This window comes from Temnothorax americanus, unplaced genomic scaffold (genome assembly GCF_048541705.1).
Source record: "Temnothorax americanus isolate GAGA-0224 unplaced genomic scaffold, ASM4854170v1 Scaffold12, whole genome shotgun sequence".
NCBI classification, from domain to species: Eukaryota; Metazoa; Arthropoda; class Insecta; order Hymenoptera; family Formicidae; genus Temnothorax; species Temnothorax americanus.
Window position 1 is genome coordinate 2,325,172 of NW_027509253.1, and position 14,001 is coordinate 2,339,172.

At 37.9% G+C, this 14,001-nt stretch overlaps 3 protein-coding genes across 6 annotated transcripts; 2 read left to right on the top strand and 1 right to left on the bottom strand.

Moving 5' to 3' along the window:
* Positions 1–167: 167 nt before the first annotated feature.
* Positions 168–3,361, top strand: Nsmase (neutral sphingomyelinase). Its single transcript, XM_077398578.1, has 7 exons — positions 168–456; positions 538–610; positions 709–882; positions 968–1,151; positions 1,300–1,626; positions 1,698–1,803; positions 1,905–3,361. Exons 2-7 carry the CDS (start codon positions 567–569, stop codon positions 2,249–2,251), a joined length of 1,182 nt encoding a protein of 393 aa, XP_077254704.1. The 5' UTR covers positions 168–456; positions 538–566; the 3' UTR covers positions 2,252–3,361.
* Positions 2,892–9,419, bottom strand: Graf (GTPase regulator associated with FAK). Of its 3 annotated transcripts, none has more exons than XM_077398571.1 (20): positions 8,834–9,418; positions 8,365–8,522; positions 8,099–8,170; positions 7,829–7,930; positions 7,629–7,739; positions 7,396–7,500; positions 6,664–6,735; positions 6,372–6,438; positions 6,152–6,249; positions 5,965–6,059; positions 5,776–5,857; positions 5,579–5,684; positions 5,252–5,473; positions 4,901–5,006; positions 4,386–4,740; positions 4,087–4,306; positions 3,849–4,008; positions 3,692–3,748; positions 3,552–3,631; positions 2,892–3,485 (listed from the first exon to the last, which is right to left on the bottom strand). In XM_077398571.1, exons 1-20 carry the CDS (start codon positions 8,991–8,993, stop codon positions 3,394–3,396), a joined length of 2,520 nt encoding a protein of 839 aa, XP_077254697.1. In that variant the 5' UTR covers positions 8,994–9,418; the 3' UTR covers positions 2,892–3,393. The 3 variants fall into 3 exon arrangements, with proteins under 3 accessions (XP_077254697.1, XP_077254698.1, XP_077254700.1); XM_077398572.1 differs by having other exon boundaries at positions 4,093–4,306; positions 8,834–9,417; XM_077398574.1 differs by lacking the exon at positions 6,664–6,735 and having other exon boundaries at positions 8,834–9,419.
* Positions 9,420–10,004: 585 nt separating this feature from the next.
* Positions 10,005–12,873, top strand: Cpb (F-actin-capping protein subunit beta). Of its 2 annotated transcripts, none has more exons than XM_077398584.1 (4): positions 10,005–10,330; positions 10,719–10,930; positions 11,030–11,402; positions 11,536–12,873. In XM_077398584.1, exons 2-4 carry the CDS (start codon positions 10,731–10,733, stop codon positions 11,767–11,769), a joined length of 807 nt encoding a protein of 268 aa, XP_077254710.1. In that variant the 5' UTR covers positions 10,005–10,330; positions 10,719–10,730; the 3' UTR covers positions 11,770–12,873. The 2 variants fall into 2 exon arrangements, with proteins under 2 accessions (XP_077254710.1, XP_077254709.1); XM_077398583.1 differs by having other exon boundaries at positions 10,007–10,438.
* Positions 12,874–14,001: the final 1,128 nt, after the last annotated feature.

Below are 14,001 nucleotides of genomic sequence, written 5' to 3' on the forward strand. Positions count from 1 at the left end.
GCGTCCTGTTTGACATATATATTGCGATTGCCCACGTGGCCACTCACAGCTCTTGATGCCTGGAGTTTTTCCACTTGACCGGCCAATCGGCGACGCGAATTGATTTCCACTTTCGACGCTCTCATCCAAACGCGCCTTTATCCCTTTCAATGTAAACTCGATTTGTCTGTGTGAACAGTGTGAACGTGTGAACTGTGAAGTGTGCACACGTGTGCGGTTCGCCGCACAAATGTCTTTCTCGATCTGTCACTGTTCGTAACGAGGAGGCGCGCATTGATAAGGGATGCACGCGTATCCACTTCCATATATATCGATAAGAGCTCGCTACATAATTTGGTTGATAACGCACGGGCACGAGGAAAACATGTGATAATCAGTCGGCCGGAGTTTTTCTTTGCCACATTCCTCTTTGTTTTCCACTCCCAGATATTTGCGCGCTATTCGCAATTATAAAAGGTATGGTATGGAATTGTCGGAACAAGCTATACCCGATCTTATAATATATATAACTAAATCACTCTCGTGTCTCCTGTGTAGGGCGACACGCAAGCTAAGCGAAGCTAAGGATGGCGAACGAGATATCGGTGAACGTTCTGACGCTGAACTGCTGGTGAGCGAATACTCATCCTAACGAAATTTTCATTTATATTTCACAAACACAAACGCTTAAATCGTGGCTTTTGATTCACGCATGTTTCGACACCTCAGGGGCATACCATATGTTTCGAGAGACAGGTGCACTCGTATAGCCGCTATCGCGGAGAAATGTGCCAGCAGGGAGTACGATATAATTTGCTTGCAAGAGGTTTGGTCCGTTGAGGATTTCAAGCTGATAAAGACAAAAGCGCAGGAGGTGCTTCCCTACTCACATTACTTTTACAGGTACAATGGATTACTTTAGACTAGACATTCGGATAATTCAAATAGTTAATAATTACTAATAATTGTCATTTTGTTTCTCGCGCAGTGGAGTTTTTGGGTCTGGAGTATGTATCTTGTCGCGATATCCCATTCACGACGTTATGTTTCACAAGTGGCCCTTAAATGGCTACGTTCACAAGGTGCATCATGGAGACTGGTTTGGCGGCAAAGGAGTTGGGCTATGTAAAATAAAAATCCATAACATGAATGTCAATGTTTATGTCACACATGTACGTCTATCCAGCTAACTTTTTTCGTTGTTACTCGATTATCCGCATAACGTCGTTCTTCTACGTGATATGAGCAATGTAACGTACGGTAGAACAGCTTGCGATGCCTTTTAAAGGATGACAAACCTTCATCATTCTTACTCGACAGTTGCACGCGGAATATAATCGAGAGAATGACGAGTATATGGCTCACAGAGTGCTACAAGCGTTTGACACTGCTCAATTTGTGAGGATGACGAGCGGCGGCGCGGATGCTATCGTGTTAGGCGGCGATCTCAACACGGAGCCGTCAGACTTGGCGTATAAAATTATACGCGGTGTTGCCGGTTTAGCGGATACTTGCCCTAATAGCGCGAGCCATATCGGGACCAACGAATGTGCCAATAATAGTTACACCAGCTCAAAACTCGCTCGAACGAACCCGGATGGAAAGCGTATAGATCATATTATGTATTTGGGTTCGAAAACCGTGAAGGTAAGGGATCAACGCGACGAACATGAAAATATTGATGTAACGTAATCACGGAATCACATGATAACTTCTAGGTTGAAGTGACCAATTTTCAACATCCCTTGCCAAATCGTGTACCGTATAAAAATTTTAGTTATTCCGACCATGAAGCTATAATGGCTACACTTAAATTCACCAATGGTAAGTAATACATTTAAATTTCCGCACGTGTTGCACGTGTACATATTTATTTATTCTTTCGATTTACTTTTCCGATTAATGATTTATACATTTGCTTGCAGATAAACATGTTGCGGACGATCCAGATGTTACTGATTCCTTGAAAGAAGCAATGAAAATTTGCGAAAACGGATTAAAAAATGTGCATCGCCAACGTTTCTGGTATGCGGTATCAGCCTGTATACTGATTATTCCATTAATTTGGTCGATCTGGCTAAATTGCATGAACATGTCTTTAGCTGTAGACATCGGTTTGAATATAGTGTGCATTTTTCTAACTGCAATATTATGTTATACGCTGTTTATGAGTTCAATATGGAATAGCGTAGAGAAGAATGCATTAAAAGCCGTATGTTCAGCCATAGAGATTTACATGACGCAATTGAGTAATGATTCACGTCAAAACTGAACGTCAAATTTGTGCACCAATACAGTGACTTCCAAAAAAGAATTGGGAATTGACGCAAAATTAATTAATTAAATTCAAACAAAAGTTTCGTTAAATAAAAAAAAATATATTTTGTAATATATAAATTAGAGCATGTTTTATGACATTATATACGTCAAATTTTAAGATGGCATTTGTTTTTAATTTATTTTAAGTTTTGCATTTATACCTTATTGTTATTGAATAAGACTCAGAGTCGATGTAAGTTTAAACATTCAAAAAGCAAGGTACAAATAATCGTAGTGGCTATTTTTTTTTAATTGTTCGTTATTATCGAAGAGTTGCAACTGTGTTGGATATGCGTCTAGAAATAGACATAACAATATTACCGGTCGACCAATTATACGAACTATGCATATCCACAGGATATCATCATTGTGAATGAAAAAATATAATCTATTCACATATTCATGCATTTATGGTTCGATCGTAATGTTGAAACTGAAGTTTAGTTCTTCAAATCCAGTCTTTCAAGCGTCTCGTTTTATACAAATTGTGTTCTATATTTCTAATATCCATATCGTACTCTGCTACAATGTTAAATAATGGACATTAGGTATAGGTTTGTTATATTTTTGTGAAATATTCAGTATTTTCTCAATATGGCATTATATATTTTATTATAACTATAATACAATGCTATATAAAACGAATGGTTATTGCCTTTAAAATTTCCTACAGCTCCATGGAATCTCCATATACATATGTTGTGTGTGGGAATGTCTTTTAGTACAAATGTAGTCAAATACATGAGAAATATTAATCTTATGTAGTCCTTATGCACATATACACCATTCGTAAGTGATTATATATACAATTTAGATACATATAGAATAAAATGGCATCTAATAAATATATATATATATATATAACGTTTACATAATATATAATATATATAATTGACTAAGCAGTGTATAGCCAAAGAAAATTGAAAGCTCAATACGCTGCTGTTTCTGCATTGTGTAGCATTATAGCTTTCTTTTCGCTTCGTTGGGTGATATTAAGACCGTTATTTAAAAGAATATTTTTTGTAAATTTGTTCTGTGATAAAATTGTCTACATTTTCTCAGACGCTCTTTGGTTTTTTTTTATCCTTGCGGTACTTAGGGTAGCTGCTCCACATAATTCTTCGGCACTAAACCTGTTTTACCATTTAATGTACCTTCTAGCCAACCTGGTTCCAAAGAGGCCTTAACTGCAATAATATATTTTGTTACGTACTTCTTTCATATTAAGATCAATGCTCTCGTGCCGCTCTTACCGTTCGTGATAATTTGATTTGGTTCAAATGATAATTCCCCATCATTTTCTGCCATACACGCGTATAATGTTCGTACTCTCCTGAGAAAATTCAAGCTTAGAATCTCAATCTTCCTAAAATTTTACATACAGAATACTTACCAGATTCCTGGAATTTGACCAGGACTCGAACGTCCGCTACTGGGTGAAGTGTTGATGCTATAATTATGCATAAAATCATAAAAAAAAAAAAATTTATCGAATGTACAATAAAAAAAGGTTTTAGCTTTTTGTCAACGGAAAAATTGGGATATCTTACGGACATATCGATGACGAGTTGCTTCGCTGAGGGTAAGCCGTGGGATAGTGCACGGATATCATAGTTCCACGTTTGTGCTTCATTGGTAACTCGCTTGTAAAGGGATGAGGATCCGACGCGATCGACTCGCTCGAACTACTCGTATTGCCACCGCTCAGGACTGCGATAATAAAATTTTTATTTAGAAAACGATGCTACGGATTATTGGGAAATAATATAATGAAGAGGAGAAATGTACCGAGACCTTTGTCGGCTGAATGATACATGAGATTCGCGTTAGTCAATTTTATGCGACTGGCACCACCGCTTGTGACACCGCCGCAACTATCCAAGTACGATGGTATACGATGACTTATCGTACCGTCGAGATCTTCGTAATCCCCGTTATTTCTTTCGTCGATGGTAGGTGACTTGTTAACAGTCAAAGGCTGGCCGTCGTAATAAGCTCTTGTAACGAGCTATGTACAAAGAAGATATATGTAAATATACATACGGAATTAACGATGAAAGAAAAGAACAATGCTAAAAAAAACTCACGTGCGCGTGCGACGATGCGGGTGTAACTGTTACCGCCGTGTGTAGCGGGTATCTTAAAAATGCCGTTCCATTACCCGAGGAAGTTGGACCTTCCTCCACTTTAACGCATTGCGCTTTACTTGGGATAACAGTGGCTTGCAGCGTAGACTGTGCCGCTACTGCGCGCAGAGAATCTTGGGGTGGTCCGGTTACTAATCTTTCACAATTCTCAATCAATATTTCCACGACGATATTGTAAAATTTAATGTCCATTATAGAAGCTACCGTTTCTTCTTCCGGTCGTAATAAAGTCGGACCGAAACATACCGCTAAGTTCCCCACGGTCATCAGATTTTTATCACTTTTCTTTGCAACGCTGAAAATTTCATCCAAGTTCGAACAAAGTGTGATATGACATAAAAAAAGTACTTTCGAGATTAAATATCTGAGTCGAGATAAATAAGCAAAACTTAGAAGTACCTTTACATACAGTAAAGCACCTAATCTCATGAATAATAATTGTAAATATGTCTTACTTGCTAAGATGGGTAATAAGAAGGATCACCATATTGAAATTGACTTTAGGCAATCGATAAACAAGGCTGTGTATATCGTTTATCCGAATTTCCTTCATCTCCTGTTCTGTTAAATACCATAATATAAAAATAATATCACAATGAAATTTTAGTTTTGTACTGAGTTTTACTTATAGAGAATGTTGGGGAAAAAAAATGATAATGACAGGGAGAGCGAACACAAGTATTTATTTTAGAAAGACAGAAAGAGAAAGAGAGAAAAGCAAATCTCTCGTGGTATCTCTTTAATCTTCAAAAATAGATACAATAGTAAAAATAAAACAATATGATATCAAGAATACCTATACGCACTCGCAGCTGTAATGAAGCTGTTGTAGTATCGGAAAGTCATTAACGGCTCGGACAATGTTCTCAGGTAAGTTTTGAGCGCGCTGGTAATAGTTTTACTCTCCCACTCAAAACGATCACCGAGGTTGAGCTTGTCTACTTTCCTCTTATCGAGACCCATCGTCAGGAGTTTGCTTACTTTAGAGGCAACTCCGACTACTCTGTATAGACCTTGTTCTTCTAATCCTGTTGATTGATTATCGACGATTATTGAAGGACAATTGACAAAATCGATATTTAGATGAGCAGAAAGCTCGATTAACTTGTGAAAAAAAATCACAGTTGTATCACCTCTATCTTCGAGCGCCGCGATACATTTCGACACGAACGTAAAACCGCTTTCAGCCAACGTCAAATCTTCAGGTCTTGCGGAAGAACCTATTCGCGGGCTGAAGGTCTGAAAAGTACCCCGATTGGTTACAACACGCAATTCAATGTGCCAAGAAAAGTGGCGCTAACAGTAACATTGAAATACATTGGATACTTACAGGCTCCTTCCCATCCATAGCATCCATCCATAACTTCCTGTCCTCTTCGGAAAGCGCTTGGAATGTATATGTTACATTAGGTCTGGAAACAACAATAGAGAAGCTTCTTTAATCATCTTCCGATTATAGAAATACCATAAATCGAGGTAATTCTAAGTACAATACGATACAAAGTCGAATTCAACTTACCTATCAATGGCAGTGATATCGAAGCAAAATCTTTTTTCGATAGTATCCGATGTTCGTCGTATGCAAGACGCTAGTGTAAAGGTTTCCTTACTACTCTATAAAAAAAAAATATTGACGAGTTATTCCGAAGATTCTTAATAAGTACATGTTATATGTGTTAATAATTAAAATTTCTGCTTTTACTTACAAATTTTCCCGTGAGTTGATTGTAAGGGATCATAGTGAATTCTTTCCTATCCTTTTGATATGTACAATATTGTTTTGTCCATGTTGTACCAAATGCTTCTGCAAATACCATATTTTTGTGATGTACCCAGCGACATTCGTAATACAGCGTATTAAAGGCATTTGAATATCTAAACAATTAGTTTTTCCCAAAAAGTATCTTTTTACTACCGTGTACTTACTTTTCTCCATTAGGAAGAGATATCCTTCGCGCGAGTGCAATTTGTTGAGACCACTTTCTACCGCAGACTAAGAAAAAAAAACGATTATGACTGTATGCGTAAATGTAGAAAGCATACTTTATATTTTTATAAATATTCCCAACTGTTAATAAATAACTATTTGTATGCTTAATTTTTAACGCGTGCACTTTACGCAAAATAGAATGGTATTTATGAAACTACAAAACATGTTTCAACATATCTAGCTTTTACTAATTGAAAAGAAAGATACAAAAATTTCTATATAACATACCTTTTTCATGTCCTTCATTTTATTCATAAGTGATTCAGTTTTATCCCGGGTAGCAAGGAAATTCTCTCTAGTCTTGTGAAACACACGCATACACACAAATAAAAATTAGTAAGCTTATCCATGCTGTTATCAATCCTATTATAAAAGGTAATTTAGTCGCGAATGTTATACAGATTTGATTTCTCAACAGCTACGGCTCACGGCCATGGTTCTTCCAGCACAACATCCTTATACCATGATTCCAAAATGAAATTATATCGAATATTTAACAATACTTTTCTGCTATTAACTACTACCTTGATATGCAATGTAAATAAAAATTGAACTTGTTTTATTAGCAATCATATATGCGCGCGTATTTTCGTTTTTCTGAAATCTATCAAAATTAATTTCCAAATTAATCACTAAATTGTTAACTTATATTTTGCAACTGTGTGGCCTTGCCTAGTTTAAGCTAGAAACAAAGAACTCTCATTGTCAGTGATATTAGAAATACTATAGAGCAAACACGTATCTACATGTTAGTGATGCATATTTCAACAAGATTCTCTTGCATACAAACACACAGCGATAGCGCTAAATCATTAAAATAATGATTCTACGTTATATCTCTCGCAATAATGCGAATTAGCTGGAAGTAAGTATACTGACCAGAGAGATAAAATATTTCTTTTTATATCGCTCAATATTTTTAAGCAGTTAGAAACGCGAATATGGGAATTAATTACCAACCTTCTGAATCTTTAATTGAAGCTCTGTCATATAAGGTTTAAAATCTTTCGCAACTTCGTGGCCTTGATGATAGAACGTCAGCCATCCAAACATAAATCCCAACAGCTAAAACATTTTATATCACATTGGATCGTGATTTACAATGGCTACGATTCGACACGCGCACATGTGTTTAGTACGCAAAACTTATGCGCACGCAACAAAAAGATAATTATAGTCGTTCAAACTATTACCGTTTCAACAAATTCAAACTTTTTCCGCTCCTGAACTTCTTGCAGTAAAAACACATATTCCAAGCTGGCTTGAGAGAAGTGTCTTTCAGCCATCTCCAACGTCGCATCGGCCTATGCACACACAAAAAATCAAATATTTATTAATAAAAACTATTTAACAATACATACAGTTTTAATTTCTCATGGATCATTAAATATACCTCTTGCAAAACATTGTCCTGCTTTTTCGTGGATAAATTCAAGTAGCGCTCTTGACTTTGACAAAATTTGATCGTCTGTTTCTCGAATTTCTTCTTACCATCCTGAAATGTAACAATCATTGTCACGAGACGAATAAAACTGAAATATTTTACATATTATAATTATACATGTATGTATATACTTAAAAATATATATGCATATATACATATATATATAAATAAAAAAAGAAAACAAATTATAGGTATAAAAATATCATTAAATAGCTTTACCTTAACTCCACCGATATGCTCCTTCCTAAAATTCTCCAAGGGCAGTATAATCTGATCATACGCGCGTTCCAGCTAGAAGAAGGAAAGCTATTTTAAGATCTAACGATGATGTCATCACTATCTCTCAGAGAAGATGCCATTAATCTTTCCTTATATTAACATTTTAGAATTACAAACTCATACATGAAGAGAGCCACAAGCGCAACAAATAGATTCTACAAACTAGTATAGATTCTAGTCTATCCACATTCGGAAATATTGCATACCATGCGATCCCTCTCATCTTCTATGGATGCGATAAGTTTGCCAAATTCTTTCAGACTTTGAGATATGTGAGTCTCATCCTCGGTTTGGCTCTCGCCGATGCATTCGAAACTAAAGTTTTGCAACGTTTTGGAAAAGGCTCTTTGAGCTCTCGACAGGTCTAGAAAAACATACCAAAGTTATTAACTAATTAAATGAACGAAGGAAAATCTAGATTACGTTAGCACACAAAGATACTTTCTATCTCTAATGGAAGATAGTGGAAAAGAAAAACTAAAATGGGCAGATCGCTATCTCTAAATTCGCTTCGTTGCGGAGGAACATATCGCTATAGGCGCTGCCTCGATAATCGGCGCATCAAGAATTATATATACGTGCAGCAGCTGTTACAACAATCACATGTTCCCGACATGGTCCGAGTAGGAAAAAAAAAAAAAGGCGCGGAAGGGAAGGCGCCGTTAAAGAACTCACTCCTAGTGGCCAGCAATAAATCTTTGACCTCCTTAACGAGCCGTTTAATCTGCTGACTAGTCTTCTCCAATTCGCGCTCGTGATAGTGAAGATTCTCGCGGAAGTACGGGCTGTCGGTCAAACAATCCGTGAACTCGAGCGGTTTGAGGCCAACACCCATTCTCGTGCTGCTTTTTTCTCTCGCTGTCCACGAAAATTCAAGGGTTCGCGAATGCGCGAGGTGGGCGGTGTAGTGGCGAAGGGTGGGCCCGCGGGCGGGATCCCGTGTCTCTCGTCTCGGCCGCGACGTCACCCGCGATCACCGTGCGATAAGGCGCGCGATCGCTATCATTATTGCCGGATTAATCGCGCGGATTCACGATTCACGCAGACTCACGCCATCATCATCGGGATGCAATGTGTCCAAACACTTTGCAGTTTAATACAGATTGTGCATATACACGCGCACGCGCGCGCGCACACACACGTACACTCCGATATATATAGTCCCGTCACCCGTGTTTTCGGAGCTCGGATGAGCCTCGACCGAAAAGGGATTTGACAAGTTGCGATATGTTATTGCGATGAAAAGCGCAATTTCAGGAATTAGACGAAGCGGGAGAAGATCGAGGAAAATTATACGTGTGTTTGTCATAGAGGTTCAAGATTGCGGTGAGAAAGAAAATAATGCGTAAAGACGCATAAAGGTCTGTCCATATAAACGTACATTTCAGTTAAGAAAAGAAGAAAGAGGAAAATCGAAGAGAATCGCTTGCCGTGAAAGTTCTTAATTTGCGATTGTAATAATACGAAAAGATAGGTTCTTTACAAAGAAAGAGAAGAGTGAGAAACATGGAAACTTAACGTATGAAGGTCCATTCACGTGCGAACGGCATTTCTCTAGAATTAAAAAAAAGAAGAGAAGGAAGCTGAAGAAAATTATAGGTGTATTCATCACGAAAGTTCTCTATTTATAATTTATAGAAGAAAGAAACAGGTCTTCTATGGAAAATTATTATATCAAAGAGAAAAATGTTAATGTATAAAGGTCTATTCACACGCAAGTAAGTTCGATCGCAAATCTGAAAACCTACGATAAACGATGCATCTTTTTCATGTTAAATTATATTAAAATCATTTTTTTGGGTCGATGAAGAATTCCATGAAATCGTAAACGTTCTTGTGGAGGAAGGGAGAAGAGAGAAATCTGGAGGACAATGTTCTCGCATTCGTCCGAAATCTCTCGCGTCGCAATCGGCCAATCCGTTCTCGTGACCATGGTGTAAAGCCGGCCAGCTCAAAGCTCAAAACCCGCACTACCCGCAGGCAGACGTGTTACGTGTTACGTGTTCAGTTTCAGTTTGGCTAGCCTGCGACGCGAACGGTTAACCTCTCGCTCCTTTCGGAGGCAACAGCCAGCGACCTGCGACGAGCGCGACAAACCAATCGCTCCGCTCGGACACCACGACACACCCTTTCAATGCTCGTCTCGTTTATTTTTGAGACAATCCTGGCGAGGTAGTGGCTAATAAAAAAATACGTTTTAACGTTTACCTCATTGTCGACGTCGGCCAATGAGATTTTGATGTTCGTCGGCCTATAACCAATTTAAATTGCGACAGTATGGTAAGACATTCAGCCCTTACGTCTCGTCCGTCGTTCGTCGTCACGTCTCTGACGCGTGTACCCGTAAATAAATGTGATTCCAGGAATTGTCCGTGTATTCGAGAGTAGTCTTATCCTTTCTATCGTCGCGGACCTCTTCCACTCGCGCGCGGAATTGTAGTTTTTGAAAGAGAGAGAGAGAGAGAGAGAAAAAATAGGGGGACGATTAGCACTGTCGTAGATGCATAAATAAGTTGTGTACACCGTATTCCTATCTCTTTGTTACATGTGCGTATCTTAGACAGAACAGCAAATGGATTGCGCACTAGACCTGATGCGGAGACTGCCTCCGCAGCAAATTGAAAAAAACCTCAGCGACCTGATCGACCTGGTTCCTTCGCTATGCGAGGATCTATTGTCCTCCGTAGACCAGCCGTTAAAGATTGCCAAGGATAAGGAGTCCGGCAAGGACTACCTGTTGTGCGACTACAACAGAGACGGAGATTCGTACAGGTTCGATCAGAATGGTTTTTAAAATTACTCGGGGTCCTTCGAGACGGCAGAAAAGACGAGGATAGTTTGTTTATCGTGCAAACGCGATGAATTTTACAGGTCTCCTTGGAGCAATACTTATGATCCGCCGCTGGAGGATGGCTCGATGCCGTCTGAGCGACTGAGGAAACTGGAAATAGATGCCAACCATGCCTTTGATCAATATCGAGAGCTGTATTTCGAAGGTGGAGTCTCGTCGGTGTACTTGTGGGACTTGGATCACGGATTTGCAGCGGTGATTCTTATCAAGAAGGCAGGCGATGGTTCCAAGAAGATCAAAGGATGTTGGGACTCGATACACGTGGTCGAGGTGCAGGAGAAATCGACTGGTCGCACCGCTCACTATAAACTCACATCGACGGCTATGCTGTGGCTGCAGACGAACAAGCATGGCTCCGGTACGATGAATTTAGGTGGCAGTTTGACACGTCAGGTAAGTTTTTCGATACGACACGCGATATTGAACTGTATCAAATTTTGAGCTATCTATTTTGATTGATTTCAAGTTCAGCTTATATCGTGACAGATTAAAAAAAAAATTGCGTGTTTTTCACTTACGATTGCAGGTAGAACAGGACGCTCAGATCAGCGAAACGTCCCCTCATATCGCGAACATCGGCAGAATGGTGGAAGACATGGAGAACAAGATTCGAAACACGTTAAACGAGATCTACTTCGGAAAAACGAAGGACATCGTGAATGGGCTGCGGTCGGTGCAATCTTTGGCCGATCAAAGACAACAGGCCGCGCTCAGGCAAGATCTCGCAGCGGCGCTGCAGAGGCGAAACGCCAACAATTGATCTTGCGAAGAGCAGGAAAGTTTCGATTACGATTATGAATAGATTTCATGGTATTTTTGGATCCTTTCATCTTGCTTGGGATCTTTCGACTTTCATAGACGTCTTTATACTTTTTTAGAATCCGTTGGGACTACGGATTCTTAAGAGTTCTGAATTTTTTGCGGCGGCTTTTCGAGTTCTTTCCCGATAGGTCTCGAAATCTTGTTGGACTCTTTGGGAATTTTAAATGCCGGGACTTGGGCCTTTTCCAAGTCAGACCGTATCTATAGAACTCGTAAAATCCTCTGAATCATTGTCTACGTTATTGAAAATGACACTTATTACTGTACTTTGTTGCTCTAAAGAGATACGAATCAATCACGAACGCGTTGATTAAACCTAAACAGTATGAAATACTTTGTTTAATTTAGAATGAAATAGAGTTTATTGTAAATATGCGGGAAAGGTGCAACGCGTTTTAGAACGGTAAATTAGATAAAGAACGATGTAAAATGCAAAAGAGAGTGAATTATAATAATATAATTAACGCTTATTGTGTGAAAGCTCGAAAAAAATAAAAAAATAAAAAAAAATATACCTTTAGCAATTTCTCTCTTTTGGTTTTTATTAAGTTTGATAAATGATAATTGCAAAACGGTAAAAAATTCATAACGTTTCTGTAATGTTTGAAAAGTATCAATATTCCGCTTATACTGTTTAGGGTTAAATTTAAAAGCGCGTAATTTAGCGCTGAAAACGATATAAAATATTTACGGTTTGCGTAAAGTTGAAAAAAAAAGTATCGTGTTGCATTGTAAGGAATTTATCCTCGCAAATGGAAATCTATCGAAAACTGCACATAATGATAAATTCTTTTCATTTATATTGAAATCGTGTAGATACGAGGAAGTGACAAACTCAAAATTCTAACATTTGGATATTAAAGAATAACCCGTCTACGCTATTTACAATTAAGTTTGAGACATAGCTAATCCTCTCCGAGGGACAGTATAAAACGATTTATTTACGATTTATTGAATGTCCAAAAGGAGCGGTTGCATTTTGCATTTGTTAATAATGAATCCATATATAATGCGCAAATAAAAGTTTTCAAATTAAACTTTATTCGTTTGTATATTAAATTTCACGAGTACAAAAATCTGCTGGTACCATAGATCCTCTAGAAAGTTGCAGATCCTTTATTACCGGAGCTTTTCCTACGCAAATCCCGTATACATTATTCCGGCGTGTTCTAGTACGCATGGATCTTTGATATCACAGATCCTTGGACTGACAAGTTATCAGGATCTTAAAGAATCGCTAGTACCACGAATCTTGAAACCAACAACTGTGTTAAATCTCTTTTTATCCTCATTCTCGAAACTCTCGATTCTTGGTACGCGAGGGGTAACGGATATCAAAGACTCTTGGTACTATAAATCCTTGAACCCTTATAAATGATTGCGCAATCGTACATATTGAGAATCTCGCATATTCTATATGATCCATGAGCGCATTAGATTATTTCTTGTAATGGAGACGCAAAAAAAATACCGCGTAGAATTCGTAAGTACATAAACGAAAAGAAAAGCAGCTTTTATGTTAGTGCCTTTTTTTACACTTGAATTACACCACCGATATTATTACCCATAAACTTATTTCTTCCATAATTATACTATTATATGAATTAACTTAATAACGTAATTTGATAATTTTTTGTTTTGCAAATTCCGAATGATGGCAGTGTGCGGGCGAGTCAGTCTAAAAAAGGACTAAAAAAGATATCACCATGTCACTCCTGTGAATATTTTCTTCCAGCATTTCTATACTAAAAAAATTTTTTTTTTTCCATATGTATATCGATACCGTCTCTCTCTTTCGGTTATAATTAACAATCGAAAGAATTATGAGCCTGGTCCAACATAGCACACATAGATTACAGTATTAATTAATTAGACGTTATTTTGTTTATTTCGATTATAATAGACACGTTTTTCGATTTTAATATCGTCGCAAAAAATCAAAGTCATCAAGGAAGGCGCGTTGTTTCGCGGTTACCCTTTTATTGAATAAAGGATTTAAAAAACAAACTCTTATATAAGATATATAGCTTTTAGGAGGGATGTAAGGATAATAATTGTTAGATATATCGGAATTTACATATACATATATTTGGCGATTTGGGGTCTTCGTATTTATTTGTTACGTAAAGGAACTTTGTTAAGTGTTGAAGGACATTTTAATCGCTAGGAG